The 24,106-nt window shown below is 33.4% G+C and overlaps 1 protein-coding gene across 1 annotated transcript; it reads right to left on the reverse strand.

Annotated features, from left to right (window-relative positions):
* Window positions 1-569: 569 nt before the first annotated feature.
* LOC132730051 (meiosis-specific nuclear structural protein 1-like) lies at window positions 570-22,284 on the reverse strand. The gene is made up of 10 exons (XM_060715900.1): window positions 21,997-22,284; window positions 17,625-17,849; window positions 14,931-15,058; window positions 12,803-12,905; window positions 10,009-10,238; window positions 8,893-9,109; window positions 7,672-7,779; window positions 6,640-6,762; window positions 2,488-2,748; window positions 570-1,107 (listed from the first exon to the last, which is right to left on the reverse strand). The coding sequence occupies exons 1-10, from the start codon at window positions 21,997-21,999 to the stop codon at window positions 997-999; spliced, it is 1,509 nt and encodes a 502-aa protein (XP_060571883.1). The 5' UTR covers window positions 22,000-22,284; the 3' UTR covers window positions 570-996.
* Window positions 22,285-24,106: the final 1,822 nt, after the last annotated feature.

Here is a 24,106-nt window from a genome sequence, read left to right on the forward strand (position 1 = left end):
ATTTTTTTCCTATAAATACAGTATTCATTTTCATCAAGTGGTATGAAAATAAATATTTTTATGTGTAGCTACAAAATGAAATATGATAATTTTCATATCATAAGATGAAAATAAATCCTGTATTTATAGAAAAAAAAACCCTTGAGTTTTCTGTTTATTCTATATGAGCCGTGTCATGACAAAACCAACATAGTTGGTTTGCGACCAGCATAGATCCAGACCAGCCAGCGTATCCGCGCAGTCTAATCAGGATTCATGCTGTTCGCTAACCAAGTCTATTACAAGTAGAGAAACTGATAGGGAACAGCATGGATCCTGATCAGATTGCGCGGATGCGCAGGCTGGTCTGGATCCATGCTGGTCGCAAACCCATTAGGTTGGTTTTGTCGTGAAGCGGCTCATATGTTTTCCTCTTTTTAGACGTGACAATTTGTAAGACATTTACTTTAATTTTGTGTATCAGCTGAATTTAGAAAAAAGTAGTCCGGCAACACCAGTGAAAATATGAAAAATATATTTCAATGCAGTGAAACATAACTTTTTACAGTGAAAAAACAATAAACGGAAAATGAAAATACACATTTTAATTCATCAATATTTCTCAATATTTTATTTTAAAGTCTATAATAAATGTTTTCATAAACATTTGCACATCTATAACACATGACAATTGATATAATGTTATGCTTAGAAAAAAGTTTTTTGCATAATTATAGTGGCCGTGAAAAAAAGAAATTCATAAACTTGTCTGAAGACATGCGGCTTTAAAATAACAGCAAAAATAAAATAATTACACTCTATAAGAATGAACATGTATTTGTTTAATACGGTAAATCACTCGAAGCAATCTTCCCATATTGTTGGTTTTTTTTCTTCTTTTTTTCACAATGTATACAATAAATTATATAAAAAATAAATGAACATAATTTACATAAAATTTTATCAAATAAGGATGTCATATGTCTTTAAATATCACAGTTTTTTTGTTTTCTATTCCTATCTGCTGTCCCAGGCTTCTTCATCAAAAGGGTCTACTTGACGTTTTTGATATGCTTGTTTAAAGTTGGGGCCCAGTCTCTCTAAATCTCCTTCATCCCTGATAACGCCCTGTGGATAGGATATATAAAATCATATTAATTCAAACTCAGCAAATTATTATAAAAAGATCCTAGAATCATTAAAATGACTTATATACTCTTCTGGAGGACTCGCCCATAAGGGCAACTGGTGGCGAGTATAAGTAAACTCAAATACATACAAAAAGGTATAAAACCGATTATCAATACACTTCACCTTGTTTCATTTAACAGTCATTTAACCATTGTCTAAAATTATACTAATCTAATCAGGCCTTTTTTTGTGTGTGTGTTTTTTTTTTAGTTGTGCCCATGTGCCTTTGTAGTGATATTTCTGTTGTAAATTTAGAAAGGAAATTCACAACACAATTTTGAATTGAACATGTCTGGCAAGAGAGCGTGTCATACGTATTTATTTGATCATAAGAGTAAAAGTGTGATTTCTTGTGGCTTTTTTTTTTTTTTACTTTCTGTAGATATTTCTTTCTTTTTTTTTACTTTCTGTAGATATTTAAACAAGTGCAAAGACTTGTTGTTTAGGAAAATTATAAATGTTGTTTTTTTTTCGCCACATTTCTTTATCTTTGGTAATTATCCTAAAAGCCTCATAGGCATGTTTAATGTGACATGTCAGTGCCATTCCATGAAAATTGGCATATGGGTCACCTTAGTGCAGTAATGGGTTCAAGTCTTATTGAAATGTATACGGAGTTAACCAGTTACTGCACTTAGGTGACGATGTGGTCTCCAAAAGACAAAAATTAAAAAGCAGGCAAAATATCAAAGCAGGCAAAATTTAAAAAAAAGCTACGATGTTAAGGAAAAAATTCAATATTTTTTTTAAATTTTTTATAAAAATTTTTTTTTTCATGGGTGAAAGTTGGAAATTTTAAAAATCCTGAAAATCATGAATTTAGCAGTTTTTCTTTAGTTTTACATAGGAAACAGGAGGCTTTCAGGAGTTTCAAAATCCTGAATTTCAGGAATAATCCTGAAAACTTTCCTAGAAGCCTAATAGCATGCTCTTGTAATAAATGTACGAAGTTAAGGAGAAAATTTAATTTTTTTTTTTTATTACCTTTGTTAATTGTTAATAATTGTAGGAAGTAAAGGAAAAATTAATATATATATATATATATATATATATAAATTTTTATTTTTTGTTTGTTACCTTTGGTAGATATCCTAGAAGCCTAATAGCATGCTCTTGTAATAATTGTACGAAGTTAAGGTTACAATTTTAATTTTTTTATATAAAATTATATATTTTTTTTATATATTTTTAAAAAAAATTTTTTTTTTGTTACCTTAGGTAGATATCCTAGTAGCCTCATTGTAATAATTGTACAAAGTTTAGGAAAAATTTTTTTTTTCTTTTATATATATATTTTTTGTTTGTTTTTTTTGTTACCTTAGGTAGATATCCTAGAAGCCTCATAGCGTGCTCTTGTAATAATTTCTGTCTCTCCTCTTCGATAATCTGCCGTCTGAATGCCTCCATGCGCTCCGCCTCCCTACGTTCGTCCAACTCGCGCTCTCTATCCGCAGCGAATTGTGCACGCCTGTCCTCTATAAGGTTTTCGACGGCATGTTTGTGCTCTAACTGCTTCATGCGACGTTTCTGTGCGTTCATTTGTTCTATTCTGTCGTCCTCGGCAAACTTGGCCATCATCTGAAGGTTTAAAACATTGTAACGATGCAATTTATTAAATGTCCTTGTACATATCAACAAAATCATACGAAGAAAATAACATCAGCTGGTTAAAACATTTGGTGATGCACTTTGTTATTATGGACACTTAAAAAATAAGTTTTTGAGCACCACACTTATTACTGTATTCCGGTATATACCAGACAAGTTACTTGAATCACTGAATGTTAAAATCTCGCCTTTTCACTCAACGAAATGAACTTCATAACATCTAATTCATCTCCTATCACTAATTTATATACGATTCAGAATGAAAAGATCTAAGAATTGGCTAAAACAGCGATATTTGTCTATTTTGTCATCATGATTTCAGCAAGTGTCTATAGGTACTGCTCCAACACTGTAGTGAGTTAAATCCATTTGAGCCACGCCATGACAAAACCAACATAATGGGTTTGCGACCAGCATGGATCCAGACCAGGCTGAGCATCCGCGCAGTCTGATCAAGATCCATGCTGTTCGCTTACAACCCTATAACAAGTAGAGAAACTGATAGCGAACAGCATGGATCCTGATCAGACTGTGCGGATGCGCAGGCTGGTCTTGATCCATGCTGGTCGCAAACCCATTATGTTGGTTTTGTAACGGCGTGGGTCATTTGTTATTTGATGTACTATCAGCAAAAGCAAAATAATGTCTTTATGAAATACAGTCAAACTTGTATCAAAGACCTCTTCTGAATAAAGATCTTCATACAGTCAAACTTGTATTAAAGACCTCCTCTGAATAAAGATCAATCATAATTATTGATCAATAAATTTCATAATAACTGTCAATAAACTAACTTACAAAATGCGGGTATAAACCTGAATAAACTAGAGTCGGATGTGTCGCCTTGTGAACAATGTAGTTTAGGAGAAATGGCCAGGACAAAAATGAAATATGAAAAATAACAAAGGGCTATAACTAAAAAAATAATAAGTGCAGAGCAGCAGTTTCTGTGCACTGTACTTCTTATCAATAAGATCTACAATTCTATGATGTTTCAAGTCCATAGCTTTCATACTTGAGGAGAAATGACCATGACAAAAATAAAGTAAGAAAATCAACAAAGGGCAATAACTCAAAAAATAAGAAATGCAGAGTATCAGTTCTTATGCACTGCACTTTTTCTTAATAAGATCTATCATCCTATGAAGTTTCAAGTCCATAACTGTTATACTTTCAGAGGAATGGCCTGGACAAAAATAAAGTATGAAAATTAACAAAGGGCCATAACTCAAAAATTAAGAAATGCAGAGTACCGATTCTTGTGCACTGTACTTCTTCTTAATGAAATCTATCATCCTATGAAGTTTCAAGTCCATGGCTTTTATACATTAGGAGAAATGGCCCGGACAAAAATAAAGTATGAAAATTAACAAAGGGCAATAACTCAAAAATTAAGGAAGTGCAGAGTACCGGTTCTTGTGCACTGCACTTCTTCTTAATGAGATCTATCATCCTATGAAGTTTCAAGTCCATAGCTTTTATACTTACGGAGAAATGGCCCGGACAAAATTAAAGTATGAAAATAAACAAAGGGCAATAACTCAAAAAATGAGAAATGCAGAGTACCTGTTCTTGTGCACTGCACTTCTTCTTAATGAGACCTATCATCCTATGAAGTTTCAAGTCAATGGCTTTTATACATTAGGAGAAATGGCCCGGACAAAAATAAAGTATGAAAATTAACAAAGGGCAATAACTCAAAAATTAAGGAAGTGCAGAGTACCGGTTCTTGTGCACTGCACTTCTTCTTAATGAGATCTATCATCCTATGAAGTTTCAAGTCCATAGCTTTTTTAGTTGAAGAGAAATGGCTCGGACAAAATTAAAGTATGAAAATGAACAAAGGGCAATAACTCAAAAAATAAGAACTGCAGAGTACCGGTCCTTGTGCACTGCAATTTGGGTTATTGAAAGAAGCATGCATACCCAGTTTGAAGTCAATCAGACTTATAGTGACTGAGTTATGCTCCGGACAAGCTTTAGGGGACGCCGACAACGACGCCGCCAACAAAAGTAACCCCTATATGTCACCTTTTCAAGGCGACACAAAAATCAATCAAGAAATGTGTGATACATTTAAAATGCAACTGTATGCTGTAATATTAGAGAAGCATAAAGAAGGATACTTAAGGCCTATAAACAAACCTAAACTGAAGAACAAAAAAACAAAAAACATTTACTGTAAAATCATAAATTTTCACATGGCATTAAATTCGGTAAGTAAAAGATTAATGTGAACAATAAATGTCTATTCAGTAACAGTAAAATTAACAAGAGCTGTCGGTAGGACAGCAACGCTCGACTATTCTTAGTGCTTGATAGTAAAAAAAAATGCCTGATACAGTTACCTCCTCCTGTTTACAGGTTGGGGTCATGATGGTGAACAAGTGTGCAAAGTTTCAAAGCCATATGTCAATGGACTTTGAAAACATTTGAACTATTACAAAAATTTTAACGTAAATTCTAAGTCGAAAAAGGGGCATAATTCTGTCAAAATGCTTGATAGAGTTACCTCCTCCTGTTTACAGGTTGGGGTCATGATGTTGAACAAGTGTGCAAAGTTTCAAAGCCATATGTCAATGGACTTTGAAAATATTTGAACTATTACAAAAACTTTAACGTAAATTCTAAGTCGAAAAAGGGGCATAATTCTGTCAAAATGCTTAATAGAGTTACCTCCTCCTGTCTACAGGTTGGGGTCATGATGGTGAACAAGTGTGCAAAGTTTCAAAGCCATATGTCTATGGACTTTGAAAACATTTAAACTATTACAAAAACTTTAACGTAAATTCTAAGTCGAAAAAGGGGCATAATTCTGTCAAAATGCTTGATAGAGTTACCTCCTCCTGTCTACAGGTTGGGGTCATGATGGTGAACAAGTGTGCAAAGTTTCAAAGCCATATGTCAATGGACTTTGAAAATATTTGAACTATTACAAAAACTTTAACGTAAATTCTAAGTCGAAAAAGGGGCATAATTCTGTCAAAATGCTTGATAGAGTTACCTCCTCCTGTCTACAGGTTGGGGTCATGATGGTGAACAAGTGTGCAAAGTTTCAAAGCCACATGTCAATGGACTTTGAAAACATTTGAACTATTACAAAAACTTTAACGTAAATTCTAAGTCGAAAAAGGGGCATAATTCTGTCAAAATGCTTGATAGAGTTACCTCCTCCTGTCTACAGGTTGGGGTCATGATGGTGAACAAGTGTGCAAAGTTTCAAAGCCATATGTCAATGGACTTTGAAAATATTTGAACTATTACAAAAACTTTAACATAAGTGGTTACGCCAACGCCGACGCTCGGGTGACTGCAATAGCTCTTCTTATTCTTATCGAATAGTCGAGCTAATAAAACTGAAAGACAGATATAGACAGACAGACAGACAGATATCTTTATTCACTTAAGCACATTTGTACATACAATATGAGGTTTGTCTAATATAATGAATATAATACATTAATTTATCTAAATAGTAGAATTTGACTAATATTCAAACTCACCAATAAGACCAAAAATGCTGATTTTACATAATTTTGGCAACGCATATAAATATCCAAAATGACTGTACAGGTTCTCATAAATTATGGGTCAGACAGTCCAATAAATGAGCCGCATCACGACAAAACCAACATAGTGTGTTTGTGACCAGCATGGATCCCGACCAGCCTGCGCATCTGCAGTCTAATCAGGATCCATGCTGTTTGCTATCCGTTTCTCTACATGTAATATGGTTAGTAAGCAAACAGCATGGATCCTGATCAGACTGCGAGGATGCGCAGGCTGGTCTGGATCCATACTTGTCGCAAACCCATTATGTTGGTTTTGTCATGACGCGGCTCAAATGCTTCTTAAACATACCTGTTTTCTAAATTGTTCTTCTTCTTCCTGCTCGGCATGCTGTCTTAACTGTTTGAAGTGCATCTGTTGTGCGTGTTGTTCCTGTAACTCTAATCTCTGTCGTATACGCCTCTCCATCAGATCCTGGTATAAACAATTAGTAAATCAATTAATCTGATATAACAATAAGTCAATCAATCTGATATAACAATTAGTAAATCAATCTGATATAACAATTAGTCAATCAATTAATCTGATATAACAATTAGTCAATCAATTAATCCACTTTTCAATCTGATATAACCATTAGTCAATCAATCCACTTTTCAATCTGATATAACAATCAGTCAATCAATTAATCTGATATAACCATTAGTCAATCAATTAATCTGATATAACAATAAGTCAATCAATTTATCCACTTTTCAATCTGATATAACCATAAGTCAATCAATCCACTTTTCAATCTGATATAACAATCAGTCAATCAATTAATCTGATATAACCATTAGTCAATCAATTAATCTGATATAACCATTAGTCAATCAATTAACCCACTTTTCAGCCCAGTTTATACATACAAATTAATCAATTTGATCAACGCGGCTATTCAACCAGGTGTAATCATAACAATTAATAAAACAACTAACCCCAAAAGTGATATAAGCTTTCATTCAAGTAATTTTGCCTATATGAAGACTCTTAAAGAGAAAATAAAAGAAAATAAAACAATCCACGAGGAACTTACCAAGTTTAAAGAAATTCTATTGAACAGTTTTAATTTGAACAGTTTTAATTTTGCCTATATGAAAACTCCAGAAAAAAAGTCTTTCAAAGTAAAGAAAACAATTCATGAGGAACTTCAGTAACCAAGTTTAAACTCAAAAACAATCTTCTATATGAAGACTCCCGAAAAACATCTTTTAAAATAGAATAAAATAATTAACGAGGGACTTCAGTACCCAAGTTCAAACTCAAAAACATTCTTCTATATATGAAGACTCCCGAAAAACATCTTTTAAAATAGAATAAAACAATTTACGAGGGACTTACCCTTTCCTTCTGTCGATCACGTTCTTCTTGTTCTTCTAGATGAAGCTCCATTCTAACACGTTCCATCTCCTCTCTTTCACCCTCTTGTCTTGATATCTCCTCTGCCAACTGTGAAAATATCAAATATATCATTAATCTCCTATGCCAACTGTTAAAATATCAAATATATATCATTTATCTTCTCCGCAAACTGTTAAAATATCATATATATCATTTATCTCCTACGCCAACTGTGAAAATATCAGATATATTATTAATCTCCTACGCCAACTGTTAAAATGTCATATATATCATTAATTTAATAACCATAATGAGGCGATGAACACAGCGCAGGTTTGACCTTTCTTAGATCAAGGTCAAGGTCACACTTAAGTCATTGTCTCTTCAGCAAATACACCAAATTAAAGAAGTTTTAAAAATTGTAAGTTAAAAAAAAAACAGAAAAAATATATAAGAGGATATCCATGACCGGCAGTTCATCGTGAAGCTATAACGGTAAAAGTTTGTTCCTACTTGAAGATTAGCTTGGGAAAACCCACATTTGCCGAATTCCCCGATTACAACTATTTTTTTTGCTTTTAAGGCTAAAAGCAAACGACGCACACAAGAAATCATTTCTTAATGGATAAAAACATACTTTAAAGGGACTCCACTCCACTGAGGTTTAAAAGCCTAAAAACATAACATTTGAATGTCTTACATAAATGAGCTGGGGCACTTTAAACAGAAATATATGCAAAGATAGATAAATGATGAACGAATACAATAAGCAAATTTCAAAAAAAAAAATTATTTATTTATTTCAGGAGCTGTTGAATTGAATTTCATTCAGAAAATCAATATGTCAATTAAAAAAAAAGTAATACTTAGTTATGTTATGAATTGAATTTTTTTAAAGAATTCAATATGTCAATTAAAAAAAAAAAATGAAAGTCATCACCTTAGTGCAATAACTGATTAACTGCTATTAAATTTAGAAGGACTTATTCCATTTTTGCACTAAGGCGATAAAGTAATGATATGAACGGAATTTCATAAAGAATTCAATATCTCAATTTTTTGAAAAAGAAAGTAGCCTTAGTGCAATAACTAAGTAACTGCTATCAAATTTAGAAGGACTTATCCGTTTTTGCACTAAGGCGATCGATAAGCAATGTTATCAGTCGTTATCTTTTGCCGATGTTAAAATTTAAATTTAAATTTTTAACGTTAATTACTAACCGCTTGTTGGACTTTAGCCATGCCTTGTTCTTTTTCTTTTTTCTTGGACATTCTGTCTGCCTCCCTCTCTTGCTGAACGCGAGCAAATTCCATGATTTTTCTGTTTTCCTCCTCCATTCTCTGTCGCTCGATTTCTTTCCACTGGTCGCGAGCCTGTTTGAAGTCCGAGATGAATTGCTGCGTGGCCTTCTGCTTCTGTAATGCTAATTCCCGCTCTCTGAAATCAAGTTTCATTCATTAAATAAAGAAAAACGTGATCCCTAAAGAACGCCCAAAAAATGAAAAAAAAAATTGAAAGAAAAACTTTATTCAGCGTAATATACTAAAGAAAATGGATATTTGCACATGGATTTACTGAATGCAAGATCCTGCATCTATAAACCCCTTAAATGCCTAATAGGATGTAAAAAATTTCTCAAACGGTTATGGATATACAGAAAAATAATGATACTGCTTTCATAAAAAATTGTTCATAAGAATTGCTTAACATCATGAAAAACCGTAGCATTTCAATTTTTTGGTCAGTTTTTGCAATCAGAATAATTATTCTGGAAAAACAGAATAAGTGAATAAATTATCTGAAAATCTGCACACAACTGATTGGTCTAGACTAACATAAAATGGAACATTTATCTTGAAAATTTATTTTATGAATTGTCATGTCAAAATACCTATAGAAATGGCATACAGGTTTGTTTTTTACTCCTATAGCAGGGCTTCCCAAAAGAAAATTTCCTTTAAATCATGCAACCCCGGCCCCACCCCAATTTTTTTTTCAATTTACATCAAATTTTTTCTCCCATTTTTGTAAATAAAAAAACCATATTATGCATAGATCCCTGTCCTGTCTAATTAAAATTATCATATAAGCGGATACAATAAGAATTTTGCACGAACGGGCACCTGAGTAGAACCACCGACGTTCCGTAAGCTAGCCGGATAGCAATAGCTTCCTCATATGAAAGAATTCAAAAGTCCCTGCCGGGATTCGAACCCAAATGCGGCGAAGGGCAAGTGGTTTGAAGTCAACGACCTTAACCACTCAACCACGGACGCCCCCTCCGCAACCTTTGAATAAAATGAGGACGAGGACGAGGAGGAGGAGGAACAACGAACCTCTGATCTTCTTCGTAAATCTTCCGCACAATTTCGTCGATCATGAGCTTCTCTTTCAGGAATTCCTCGTACGCCTGTTGTTTCTTTTCTTCCTGCTCCTCGAGCTGGCGTTCGAGCTCCTGCTGGTATCGTATGCTCTCTTTATAGCGTTCCATTTCCCGCTGACGCTCCGCGGCCTCCGCTCGGTTATGCTCTTCCATCATTTCCCGCGCAATTTCTGCGTCCCGTTTCTGTTCCAAGATAAAATAGCAAGGTTATTTTTGATATGTGTGTCAAGTATTCTGTTATGTTTATAAAACTGCAGGTTTGTAACGGTGCTTTTCATTGGATAATCGTGAGGTAACGGTGCTTTTCATTGGATAATCGTGAGGTAACGTTGCTTTTCATTGGATAATCGTGAGGTTTATGTAAGCTATATATACGGCTGATTTCTATTTAAGAAGTTACTTTATTTTGTTGTCTAATAGAGGAAGTTTGCTGTATTATAAAATAGCTACAAAAGTTCTTGGTAGGTTATATGCCATATATAAACGGTTATTTGCAATATAACCCAAGTTTCAAGCCTCAAAAAGGTTCTTGATAGGTTATATGCCATATATAAACGGTTATTTGCAATATAACCCAAGTTTCAAGCCTCAAAAAGCCGTATATATAGGGCCATATAACCTGTCTATTACTAATCATGTATATAATCATGTATAATTAGGAAATTTAATTTGTTTACATTTATCAACAATAAGAACGTAATGCACCGTGGATACAGAGTTTCTAATTGTTGAATGAGTGTAGGTTCAATACTGAATTTATGGAATAAGTTGAATAAAATTATATTATACAAGCCTCTAATTTTATTCAACAAGTTCAATAAATTCAGAAATGAACTTACACGATGAATATGATATTCTATTTACTACACATTCACAAAATAAAGACTGTTTCAAGTGAAAAAGAAACATTTTTTCATTGACGCATCCAAAGTTTAACGCTAACATGTACACTATATATATTGTTTGTATAGCGCGAATGACGTAACATCAAAATATATGCACGGCCGTGCAATATATAGAGGATATTTGTTTGTTTTGCATGTAAGATTGAAATATAATTTCACTGAGTGAACACCAGATGCAATATTTTCACGAGTGGCGTAGCCACGAGTGAAAATATAATAGCTGGTGTTCACGAATGAAATATATTTCAATCTTATATGTAAAACAAATAAATTTTCTTTTTATTTTATGCTTTTTAAGTGATTTTAAGCTATTTTTTACTGATTTTGCCGCGTAACGTCTCGCATCTCCTTTGTGACGTCATAATATCATGACGTCACATCATCAGTTTTGAAATCTAGTTCCGTTAAATTTCTCTAATTTTGTTAAATTTCTAACATGATGTATGATGACATGGACTTTCTTTTCCTAAAGAAGCAAAATTTACGTATGACGGCATTTATTTCTGCCTGTTATTCCATCTAGTTATGATTATCTGTTCATCCGCATTCAGATATAGTCCGGCTACAGTGAAAATTATATTTTATAAATTTCACTAGTGGTTTATCAGAATATAATCATCTGATATATTACAATAAAACACTGGAAAGCATGAAATAATGTTTTTTTTAATGCCTTGTAGAATATCAATGCATAGATTACCGTTCAAATGCTTTGTAACTATAATGCACTCAAAAATTGTTTTCTAGTTCCTAATAAAAATATACTGCTTCTTTTACCAATAATTATACACATATGAGCCGCGTCATGACAAAACCAACATAGTGCGTTTGCGACCAGCATGGATCCAGACCAGCCTGCGCATCCGCGCAGTCTGATCAGGATCCATGCTGTTCGCTTACAAACTCTATAACAAGTAGAGAAACTGATAGCGAACAGCATGGATCCTGATCAGACTGCGCGGATGCTGGTCGCAAACCCACTATGTTGGTTTTGTCATGTCGCGGCTCGTATATAGAGCTGTCATTGATTCAGTGCATAGCAAATCAACGATGTTATACACCTATATATATCGATAATTAACTGAAATATCCGATATAGACCGATATATGGATATATATATATATATATCGGATATATATCGATAAATACTCACTTTGTTAGTAGATTTACTTGTCTGTAATTCTTTTTAATACCTGTTTAAATGCTTGTTATCACTGCTAAGAAATATCATATGATTTTGCATGTCTTTTGGGTGAATTTTGAGTAATTTCTGGACATTTAAGTAATAAGTCAAAATTATTTTCTAAAATGTGTATTGATTTTTGATCGACAGAAAAAAAAATCATACTACAAACTAACAGAAAGTTTGCTTTTTTTCTGTTATTTTTGTCACTGACATTTGAAAACGTAGTTTAAAGTTCAAGTTAGCCCCCCCAAAAAAACTGTAAAAGAATGAATTCTCTTCTAAGGCAATATAGACAGGTATATTCACAAAACAGAAATGAATAAATTTTTAGATTATATCTCAGTGTCTATTCTAGGATCTGAAAAACAAGGGGGGCGGGGGGGATTTTTTATCAAAAAATGAGAAATTATCACATTTGTTGATTTCTTTCCTTCTTTCTCTTTGTTAAATTTTCCCCCATGCCTCTGAAAAAATAGGTGCGAATTTTAAAAAAGATGGGTGAATCCCCCCTCCCCCCAAATCCATCCTCCTAAAATAGACACTGGTATCTATATTTCATCGGACGATGAATATCGATGATTATTAAATCAATATCGCAATAGTCAATGACAGCTCTACATGTATACAGTTTCTAAAACTACAACAGTGACCTTACCATAATGTCAAATTTCACCGCTTCTTTCTCTGCCATCTGCGCAGTGCGTTCTTTATTCATGTAGGCCGACTTCAGTTTCGCCTCTAGCTCCCGCAACTCTAAACTGTAAGTTACCAAGATTTACTGATCATTAGGTAATAGATATATCGTACAATCTGTCACCTTAGTGCAATAATGTCTTTTTCGTAAGGGGAATTCTTATTTATTCAATTACTAATCATAACTATCAATTTAAGAATTTCAAATATACGGCGTAACATGTCAGAAAAGAATATTTCTAACTCGGAGTCACTCTTTTTGACGCGGAGATTCACGGAGTCTCGCGGACAATATTGTCACTCGTTTTTGTCTCGGAGTCACTCTTTTACACCCGAGAAATTTATAATCTACTCGGAGTCACGCTTTTTGAGATTACTGTTTGCTATCAGTTTCTCTACTTAAAATAGGGTTGGTAAGCGAACAGCATGGATCCTGATCAGACTGCGCGGGTGCCCAGGCTGGTCTGGATCCATGCTGGTGGCAAACCCATTATGTTGTTTTTGTCATGACACGGCTCATATGATACCTTTCTGTGTTTGCTTTAAAGTAAATAGACGACATTGAATGAGTGTTAGTTCAATACTGAATTTATTGAACGAGTTAAATAAAGTTATAATGTGCGAGCCCCTGGCAAGTTCAATAAATAATTCAGTATTCAACTTGCAGAACTATAATATTCTATTTATTACTACAAATTCTGTATAAACTAAATGGATTACTTCTTCCATTAAAGCTTTAAGGGGCACATAATGCCTAAGAAACAAATTAATTTTTACTTCTTTAGCAAGGTCAAGTTTACATGATTTCATAAAATGTCAACAATATGCACGACTACACATAGTACTGATTATTCCAGCGCTTTTTTCTCTACTTTTGGAATGGTGCCAGTACCAGATTAATTGGGAAAAAATGCATTATTTTGACTTGAATTGGGAAATTTTTTTATGTATTTTTTTCAGCTACAAATAAGATTAGTCATCATGAATAAAGATACAAGCTAACAAACAGCCTTCACTGTCCAGGTAGAACTACTGTGTGGTGATTTAATTGAAGTATGTTCGATTTAAATGATTTCAGAGAAATCACTTGGCCTTGTGGACATTTTGAACAACCATTTTGGGAATTTAAACATTTGAAATTGGGAATTTTAATGTCTATTTTGTATTGGGAACAGTAACGTTTTCAGGTAGTAGTTATATAAAGTAAAAAAAAACACTGTATTCCTGTAAACCTCGGACGTATTTGAACCAGTAGTTTTAGAGGAGTAGTCCAGACAAATTTTGTGACAGACAGATGGACGGACAGACGGACATGCTACCGAAATGAGATACAGGGCCATTTCTATTGTCATTATAATAGAGGGCCATTGACCCCTTCCTCTATTGTTACGGAATGAACTCTATTGTTCTCTTTTGTTCTGTTTACAGTTAGATGGCTCTCTACCCCTATTTGGATGATGCCTTGTAGCAGGCAACACAAAAATAGCCATATTACGGTAACTGCATTAGTCCTTGAACAGTAGTATGCAGATTAATACTGCAAAATCATTTATTTATCGTATAATTATAACATGTAAATTATTACTTGAATCTTGGAATCTTTTTACTTTTATTAAAGTCTTGGTACATTAAATTTTGTTTGAAGTTTGAATTTCTTGAAATATTTTGGCTCATCTGGGGGCGTGCAGTTTTTAAGGGCTACATGCAGTATTTAACTACAAAACAGGAAACGGAAAACACCATTTGAATCATAAAACGGTACTGTTCCCAATAGAAAATATACATTAAAATTCCCAATTTCTAATGTTTTGATTTTCAAAATGGCTGTTCAAAATTCCCACAAGGCCAAGTGATTTCTCTGAAATCATTTAAATTCAAAATATTCATATAAATCACCACTCAATAGTTCTACCTGGACAATGGAAGCTGTTAGCTATCTTTATTCATGATGACTAATGTTATTTGTAGCTGAAAAATGCATAAAAAAAATTTCCCCAATTTCAAAATTACGCATTTTTTCCCCCCAATCAGTCTCTGGTACGGTACCAGCACCATTCCAAAAGTAGAGAGAAAACCTGCAACAATTGTACCTTGTCTCTCTAATTTGTTGCCTCATTTTTTCGTCCCTAATCCCGTCCAGCTTCCTACGCTCGAGTTCTTGTGCCAACCTCTCCTCTTGAGCCATTTGTTCTTCACGTTGTATCCTGTCCCTTTGGGCCTTTAATAAGAAATAAAAATTATGCTTTTCAAAAAAAAAAAAAAAAAAAAAAAGAAATGGGTCTTTAATAAAGAAAAAATAAAACAAATATGTTTAAAAAAAAAATGGGCCTTTAAAGAAAAAAAATGGCCTTTTTAAAAAAATTAATAAGAAATGGCCTTTAAAGAAAAAATATGTTTTAAAATTATTTTTTTAATGGGCCTTAACAAGTGAGTAAATACAGTAACTTGAGTCTTAACTCGGGTCTTAACTTGAGTCTTAACTTGGGTCTTAGCTTTTGTCTTAACTTGAGTCTTAACTCGGGTCTTAACTTGAGTCTTAACTTGGGTCTTAGCTTTTGTCTTAACTTTGGTCTTAACTTGAGTCTTAACTCGGGTCTTAACTTGAATCTTAACTTGGGTCTTAGCTTTTGTCTTAACTTGAGTCTTAACTCGGGTCTTAACTTGAATCTTAACTTGGGTCTTAGCTTTTGTCTTAACTTGGGTCTTAGCTTTTGTCTTAACTTGAGTCTTAACTGAGTCTTAACTCGGGTCTTAGTTTTTGTCTGTGATAGTCCTTGTAATTTCATTGTTTTGCTTTATGTTTTTTTTACTTTGTATGTCTTTTTTTTTTTTTATATATATCTATTATATTTCTTTTACAGGTACAGTCAAACGTGTATTAAGCGACCGGGCAAGGGAACCACCAAAAACGGTCGCTTAATGAAACGGTCTCTTAAGACAGTCAGCATGATATAAAAGTCAAAATTTATAAATGACATCTTTTTTATTCGATGGGATTGTTTTTCAACTTCATTTTTATATAAATGTTGAATAATAAGTACGCTCCGATAATCTAAACGGATGCAAATGTAAAAATAACGTTCTGATATTTATTGACAAAACAGTTTTGATCCATTACGTACATGTTTGACATTTTTTCCAGAATTTTTTAACTACTCCGTTGTTTTTCCTTGTCTCCAACACGAAAACCCTATTAGTGAAGATGTTTTCTGTTGTGCATTTTTTCATTTGAAATAAACAAACTACATCTATTTGTTACGATTAATTTAATGGCTAATCAAGTTCAAGGTCAATTCAATGCAGTCTAAATGTCAACAAGCGAAGCGTATACACCATCTCAGTATGGGCGGAGCGTTGCACTGTTTATCCGATATTATTGGATAATACACGTCACGCGTATACTTAACTTCATTTGCATACGCTAAAACGGTATGGGAAATAGAGTTTTTCACACGTTTATTGTTGTGTTTTGATTGCTGACACTTGTGACATAACGAGGTGGCGTTCTCTAAAAACACAATTACTTGACAGGTAAAAGTGGTCGTTTAATGAAAAGATTGATGTCAATTAGGTGACTAATTAGCGGTCGCTGGTCGCGTTGAGCAAAAGTCGCTTAATACATTAAAGATATAGAGAGAAAATGATCGGGGGGAATTTAAAGTGGTCGTTTAAGACAAAAGTCGCTTAATACACGTGGTCGCATGGGCAAGTTAGACTGTATGTACATAGGTGTATATGTATATCTTATTTTTGTACTCTTTTTCTTGTAACTTTTGTAGTTTTTAACTTATCTTAAATTTTTATTTCTTAATTTCATATTCTTAGATGTGCTTATGCTTATTTTTATACATGTCTGTCTTTAACTAATATATAACTCTTTTACAGGAATGTACATTATTTATATATATCTGTTATTTGTTTTATCTTGCTTGTAATTATTGTAACTTTTAAGCATGCATGGTGCTATAATAACTTAAATCCATGTATTTAGATGTGCTTATGCTTATAATTTTTAGTTGCTTTAATATCTTAATTCCATGTACTTAATTGTGCTTATGCTTATATTTTCTTTTTAGCTGCTTTACTTTTGTTTAGTTCATATACTATTGTTTGTCGGAAAATAGCTCATGAGCTAATGTTTTCTGTTTATATGTATCCGACGTAAAATAAATTTTCTTGTATCTTGTATCTTGTCTTAACTTGGGTCTTAGCTTTTGTCTTAACTCGGTTCTTAACTTGGGTCTTAACTTGAGTCTTAACTTAGGACTTAGCTTTTGTCTTAACTTGGGTCTTAACTTTGGTCTTCACATGGGTCTTAGCTTTTGTCTTAACTTGGGTCTTAGCTTATGTCTTCACATGGGTTTTAACTTGAGTCTTAGCTTATGTCTTCACATGGGTCTTAACTCGAGTCTTAACTTGAGTAATATTTGTCCTACTTCATGTACAGAGTCAATCAAACAGAGTCTCTGATTTTCTTGTCATGTTGTTACTATTAAAGCTTCCATGATTACTCTTTTTTTAAAGATCTTGAATATATGAAAGTGGCACTAACAATGTAGCAATGCCAGGCCATAGGTCATTTTCGCCCTGTCACAGAGCAGTCCAAGGTCATAAATCTGCCCAGTCACCAGAGCAGTCGAAGGCCATTTTCGCACTGTCACAATAGACTAATCTAAGGCCCCATTCCAAATCCAAATTTACCTTCTGGCAGAATTTGGTCACTCATTAAAGTGAGTGCATTGTGATTCGAATAAAGTTTAAAAAACTCAAAAAAATTAAATTACCTTAAGAATGGTTTCTCCCATTTCCCGCTCTTTATGTTCCTGCATTTGTGTCCTTAGAAACCGTTTACTATCAAGTCGCTCTTCACGATTCATGTTCGACTCGAGCATTTTTTCCCGAGCCAAGTTACGAACGGTCTCCTCTCGAACGTTTTCCTGCCTGCGGGAATTCTCTAACTGCCGCTCCCTCTGTGCCACCGTTTGTAGCGGAGCTCTACGCATCATTGCCTGAAATATTGCAAAAGGAGATCATTATACTCGAGGCAGATCCAGGTCCTGGGGGGGGGGGGTGACCCATTTCTCCTTTAAGGTAGAACACTCCTAATGGGCACTATCAGGAACTGTAAAATTGACAACATAGGACAGTTATATGCCTTAATTGTCATATTGTCATCTGTATGCCAAATTTAAACAAAACTCACCGTGTGGTTTATGAGTTGTGGACATTTATCTGAACTAAAACTTTGCCATTTAAGAAGGGCTTTTTTTCAGAAATGAGGAAACTCTAAATAATAGGAATCCTTGAAGGTCAAGTTCACCATTGACACAAAAATACATTTTTACACTATTACATGCGTAACCTTTTCCTTTTGACAGATATTATTTGTCTTTGGTAGGAAAATGGTACATTCATCTGGAAAAAATATTTTCAGTCCCATTATGTCATCATTCTATTTATAGGTACAGCAATACATTATAACTAAAAAAAAAACACCCCAAAGATTAATTCACGGATAAGATAATTTCATTTGAATATGTTTGCATTGCGAAATTCATCATTTCGCTATTCATTGTACATATGATAAATCTGATTTCATTTCATAAGGGGCATAATGCGCTTCGGCTCGGACGCCAATGACACTTTTAGGCAATTTTTGGTATAGTATTAGTTTCAGTATCACCCTATAGTATTAGTTACTAGCAGCTGTTATAATGTAAATACCGTGATATCATAGAACCTGAATATCATAGGAACTGAAAATACGCCTACTGGCATGCGAATAGTTCCCGTACAAAAATCGTAGTTTACTTAAAAATTGTTTTTTATTACTCTTACTCACCAAAAAAAATGATTGTTACACATCAATATTGGGGCTTGTTACACAAATTATGGAAATTTCATTATGTTCTCAACATAGAATTATAAGCCTTACTATAATATAAGGCCTGATATGGGGACCTCTGTGATTTTTCTCACTTAATTGGGTAGAGGCCTGAGCCTCTTGATTTTGGGAAAAATTACTAATTTGGGAAGTATAAAAGCAGGTTTAAGTTCAGATTTTTGGGAAAACTGCATGATTTTAAAGAAAATTTCAATTGGGAAGAGGCCTTTTTTCGAGGTCTGTTATATAAGTAGGAAAATCACTGGGGGTACCGAAATTATACATTATTTTGTATGAAGAAAAGTAGTTCCCGTACATAAAATATAACACATTATAATAATACAATGTTGTTATATCAGACTTATTTTTAATTTAATAATTCAACAATTATAAATTATAACTGTTGAAGAGACCATTTTCTCATACGTAAATATGTAATTCAGGATATAGAGAGCTAAGACTAAAGACTGGTATCTATTTCCAAGTACCCCAATACATCCAAATGCAATGACATGCTTTTATACATGATATTTTACTCAATAAAGTCATAAAATTATTTTAAGATCCTGTATGTTGTGATCAAAGTGGTAAACCACACTAAGTGAAATTATATATGTGAACATAATTATGCAAATAAAACCATTTTCAAACATCAAAGAATATGTAAAATATGTACAGCAAATTTTTGTGCATATTAATTTTATAATAATATTATGTAATCATTAAAATATATGCATTCATTTCTTATTGTAAAATTTGACTTAAACTTTATAGAAAGTAGATTTTTTTATAACCTCCCTTTACTTTCATGAAATGTTTAATTTGGTAATAAATTTATAAATAAAGCTTTTGGGAACCTACAGTATTGATAAATGTTAATTTGAGCATCATATTAATAATTTAAAACAATAAAAAAATTGAGTTACAGCATCTTTAATATTGAGTCAGTGTACCACAGTGACACAGTGAGGACCCAGTTCCACACTTTCCTATTTTTCATTTTTTCTTGAAAATTCAAATGAATTTACTGAGTTCTTGTTTGTGTTTCACTGAAACTGACAGGTTTTCAACAGGATATGACATCATCTGGGATTTTGCACCCCAGCCTCTCCCTGAAGAGTGCAGATGACAATGTAAATACAAAAACGTGGCTGTGTAGGTCACACATAAAATCATCTAATTCAGCAAGTAAACCATGCTATTTTTTTTAAATGTTAAGATTATTATAAAAGATAATTATATTTTAAAAGAAATTATATATTTTTGTTATTAAGGCAAATTTGCTGCTATTTATGAAATATATTCTCTCCTCCCAACTACCAAATGTCAAGTTATTTCACCTTCATTTTTTGTTTAAAATAATATCAAACTCTTAATCAAAGAAAATTAGAACTAAATAGATGAAAAACTTTCAATAATAAATGAGCTGCGTCACGACAAAACCAACATAGTGCATTTGCGACCAGCATGGATCCAGACCAGCCTGCGCATCCACCCAGTCTGATCAGGATCCATGCTGTTCGCTTGCAAACCCTATTACAAGTACAGAAACTGATAGCGAACAGCATGGATCCTGAACAGACTGCACAGATGCGCAGGGTGGTCTGGATCCATGCTGGTCGCAAACCCATTATGTTGGTTTTGCCATGACGTGGCTCAAATGTTAATGTCTGTGTTTACTATCTACAAGTATGTTTCCGTGATCTGGTTGTTTCTTGCAGCAGTGTTCTTGTTTGTTCAGCATGATGTTTGTGTTCTGTTGGAGACCTTATATCTTATTATAGGTTATAGCCCATATAAAACTTTAAAAAGTTTGTTTCAAGCACCTGTGCTTGGGGGTAGGGCTTGGTCCCACGCCGATAACCTGTGCCAAAGTTTACATTCATAACTCTCAATTCAAATCTCTATATATATTTAATAAGTTTGTCTCGATCAATAAGTCGTTGTTTCCTTGAGCAAGAAACTTTACACTCATTGCTCAGTATACTCGAACCCCATGATACCGGTGACTCCACGGTACCGGTATATTCACAAATCTCGCGATATTTTTGTCAACACCACCTACCGAGTGTTTATATTGGCATGCTCTCAGTAATATTGGCTATTTCAAAGTTTTTAAACATTTTCATGAGTTTCTGAAGGAAATATTTCACATATCCTACCTTATTTCTATTTTACTATCCTATTTTTCCATTGCATAAATTAGTCTCTCTACAAAACACATTTTTTTCCATGAAAATAAAAAATGACAGGTGCTGACGTCATTCAGCCTCCATTACATGTCATTTGACCTTTTGACATCATTTTTGGCGGGAAAAAATTAATCTATGGAAAGCCATTAGTGCATATAAAATAGTTTATGAAAATTAAAAAGTCAGTTTCATTCAGTCTTTTAAGGGAGCCTGTGTAAAGTGCCATATTGATATTTTATCTTCATCATATAGAAATAAAATTGATTCAATGATACAAAAGGACCAGACAATCACAACAACACTAAAATTAAGTGAAGGGGAATTTCTGAATCCAGCCACATGGTATAATATACACCTGTAATTGGGAGGAAAAGGTTCTAAAACAGAGATCCCTTGGGAGTCATAAAAGATGAACAGTAAATTATTGAAACACACGTTTTTAATGTTGTTTTAAAGCGTTTTTTTTTCAGATATGAATACAAATATGCTAAAATGATATATTTGCCATTAAAACTGCAATGGCTTTCCATATAAATAACATTTTTACCAGTGCACCGGTAGCATGAAGTCTGTTTAACTACGTCATATAAAATGGTCGACCATTGTTTACATTCGCAATGAGCGAGAATTTCAGAGTAACAGAACTCTGTAATGTAATTTTAAGAGGATTAAATGTTAATGAAGTTGTTTATTACTTATTTTTTTCAAGTCAATAATTTTTTATATGAAAAACACCTTGTATAAAATATGTACACCGGTATCGTGGAGACCCGGGCTACTGGTTGGTTCCAGGAACGGATTCGAAAGTGTGTTTATAAGCTAATAGCTTCCTACACAATCGAACTAAAATAAATTCTGTACATGTAAAGTATAGGTTTTCGTTATAACTGAATATTCGAACAGTTAAAAAGTCAGTTTTTGACGATTAACGATAATTGTTACAGAACCCGGCCAGTGTTGAAGTCGAAGTTAAACAATTCAATTTAGACTTAGTTAATTGTTTAAAAAAGCTATTAAATCGTTGAACTAAATAAAAAGGCGTATATATTTAAAATAATCGGAAAACATAAACCAATTTACCATAATGAGAATCTGCTGTCGGTGTATTTGATTACAATATCCAAAGCGGTATTTTCTCTCGGTTACAACAAAATGGCGACAGATGTAAATGAACGAGTCAATGTCCGTTGCTAGGGGTGGAAGCTTTCAATTTTAATACTTGATAAAACTGCAAAATTGGATGTGAAAAATATTTATTTTATATTTAAAAATAACTGTTATGTATAACCATATTTATAAATCCTGTAGACAAAATAAGAGATGGTTTTCAAGGTAACGTATGAAAAACAAACATATAAGGCTAGAATATTCTATTATTTTTGTAGGGGTGATTTCAAAAGTTAATGCCGAGACATTTTAATTTTTGTACGGCACCTAAATATTAGGCAATTTATAGGGATATACTATTCTCCGGTCCGGTCGCTTCCGGCCCGGGGTCTCTCCAGGTCTACTAAATGCAAATAACAAATTAAATGAAATGTTTCAATGTTCATTGTGTAATATTAATATCTCTAATATCTTAAAATTTTGATCTGAAAAAAACAAAAACAAATCTAATCAGCTTTGAAGGGTGTATATACACCTTCTTGTTCTATATCGTCTGCGTTTTGTGAAAACACTGTGTTTTTTTCTATATATCCTATGATTGTCTGCGTTTTGTGAAAACACTGCGTTTTACTATAGCAATCCGGTCAACTCGTCCCCTGGTCAACTCGTCTGGTCAACTCGTCCCCTACTTTTGGTCAACTCGTCCTCAAAGAGTCAACTCGTCCCTAATATTGTCAACTCGTCCCCTACTTTCGATCTATTCGTCACTATTATGTTGTTAACCAATGTCTTTAAATAGTTCTTTTTATGTAAAATTTATAATGAATTTGATTGATATCAAAATATTAATAAAATAACGTCTTTTTTTACGTAAAATTTTAATGATCTTTATCTAAGCGCACGTGCATATATAGCTTTGATGTAAAACTACAAAGACAGGTAAGTTTGCAAACATTCAATTAATGTTTAATCTATCGGATTTTTATATAAACCCCAAGAGTCGTAAGATGTCAAAAAAATGACAATGAAATATGTGCATGCAAAAAACAATGAAGTGAAAGTGAATATATATGACATAATATTGACAAAAAAGACATACTATATGATATTTTATCATTGCATATGAAACATGTTTTTATACAGTAAATGTTGTTGCTATTGATTGTCTTCGTGTTGTTTTTTTTCTGTATGTAATTTAATCAGAATTATGCATATATATACTTATTATTAGATAAAAAAAAAACTCCAAATATTGGCATACAAAAAGCGTCAAAATATGTCCAATTCAGTCATTTTATAATATATTTTAACAGTCTATAATAATTTATGGAATATATGAAAAACAAATAATAATGAAATATAGGGGACGAGTTGACCAGGAGACGAGTTGTCCAAGGGACGAGTTGACCAAAAAGGTGACGAGTTGACGAGAGGACGAGTTGACCAGGGCACGAGTTGACTCTGAATCTTACTATATATCCTATGATTGTCTGCACAAGCGTCTGCTTTTTAAGCGTCTTAGCCAATATTTGGGCGTCAATTAAATATTGCCAGCCCTTTCCGTCAGTCTTCGGATAATATTACGAATATTAAGACAGACGGACGGACATCTTTATTCCATCAAGCACATTTGTACGTACACTATGAGGTTTTTCTAATATGATGAATATATACTAGTAATACATTTTTGTGCCCCCACTTTAGTGGCGGGAATTTAGATTTCCCCTTGTCCGTCTGTCCGTCCATCCGTCCGTCTGTCAGGACGAACATTTTGGGTTAAGGGGCTGTATAACAGTAAAGAGAACAATAGGTTCATTCCGTGATCAAAGGGTTTAGGGGCTAGTAGCCCTTAAGAAAACAAAGAAAATAACAAAGAAAATAACCCCTAAAGCAAAAAGGTTGGAACGTCCGTCCGTCCGTTCTCTTTTGTGTCGCAACTTAAAAAGTATTTGACCTAGAGTCATGAAACTTTACAGGAATATTGACCAGCATGTGTAGTTGTGCACCTGGGTATTTTCGTCTGGATTTATTTAGTATTTTTATAGTTATTGCCCTTGACTTAGAACATTTTTGCAATTTTCAA

The sequence above is a fragment of the Ruditapes philippinarum genome, unplaced genomic scaffold (assembly GCF_026571515.1).
Source record: "Ruditapes philippinarum isolate M1 unplaced genomic scaffold, ASM2657151v2 ctg5850_1_1_1_1, whole genome shotgun sequence".
Taxonomy (NCBI): Eukaryota; Metazoa; Mollusca; class Bivalvia; order Venerida; family Veneridae; genus Ruditapes; species Ruditapes philippinarum.

What these genes read in the sequence shown, in the direction of transcription:
- LOC132730051 (XM_060715900.1), bottom strand. An exon ending in CGGTGAAATTTGACATTATG is followed by an intron (nt 10,239 to 12,802) that starts GTAAGGTCACTG and finishes ATCTTGGAACAG; the next exon opens with AAACGGGACGCAGAAATTGC. An exon ending in TGGCTAAAGTCCAACAAGCG is followed by an intron (nt 7,780 to 8,892) that starts GTTAGTAATTAA and finishes ATATTTTCACAG; the next exon opens with TTGGCAGAGGAGATATCAAG.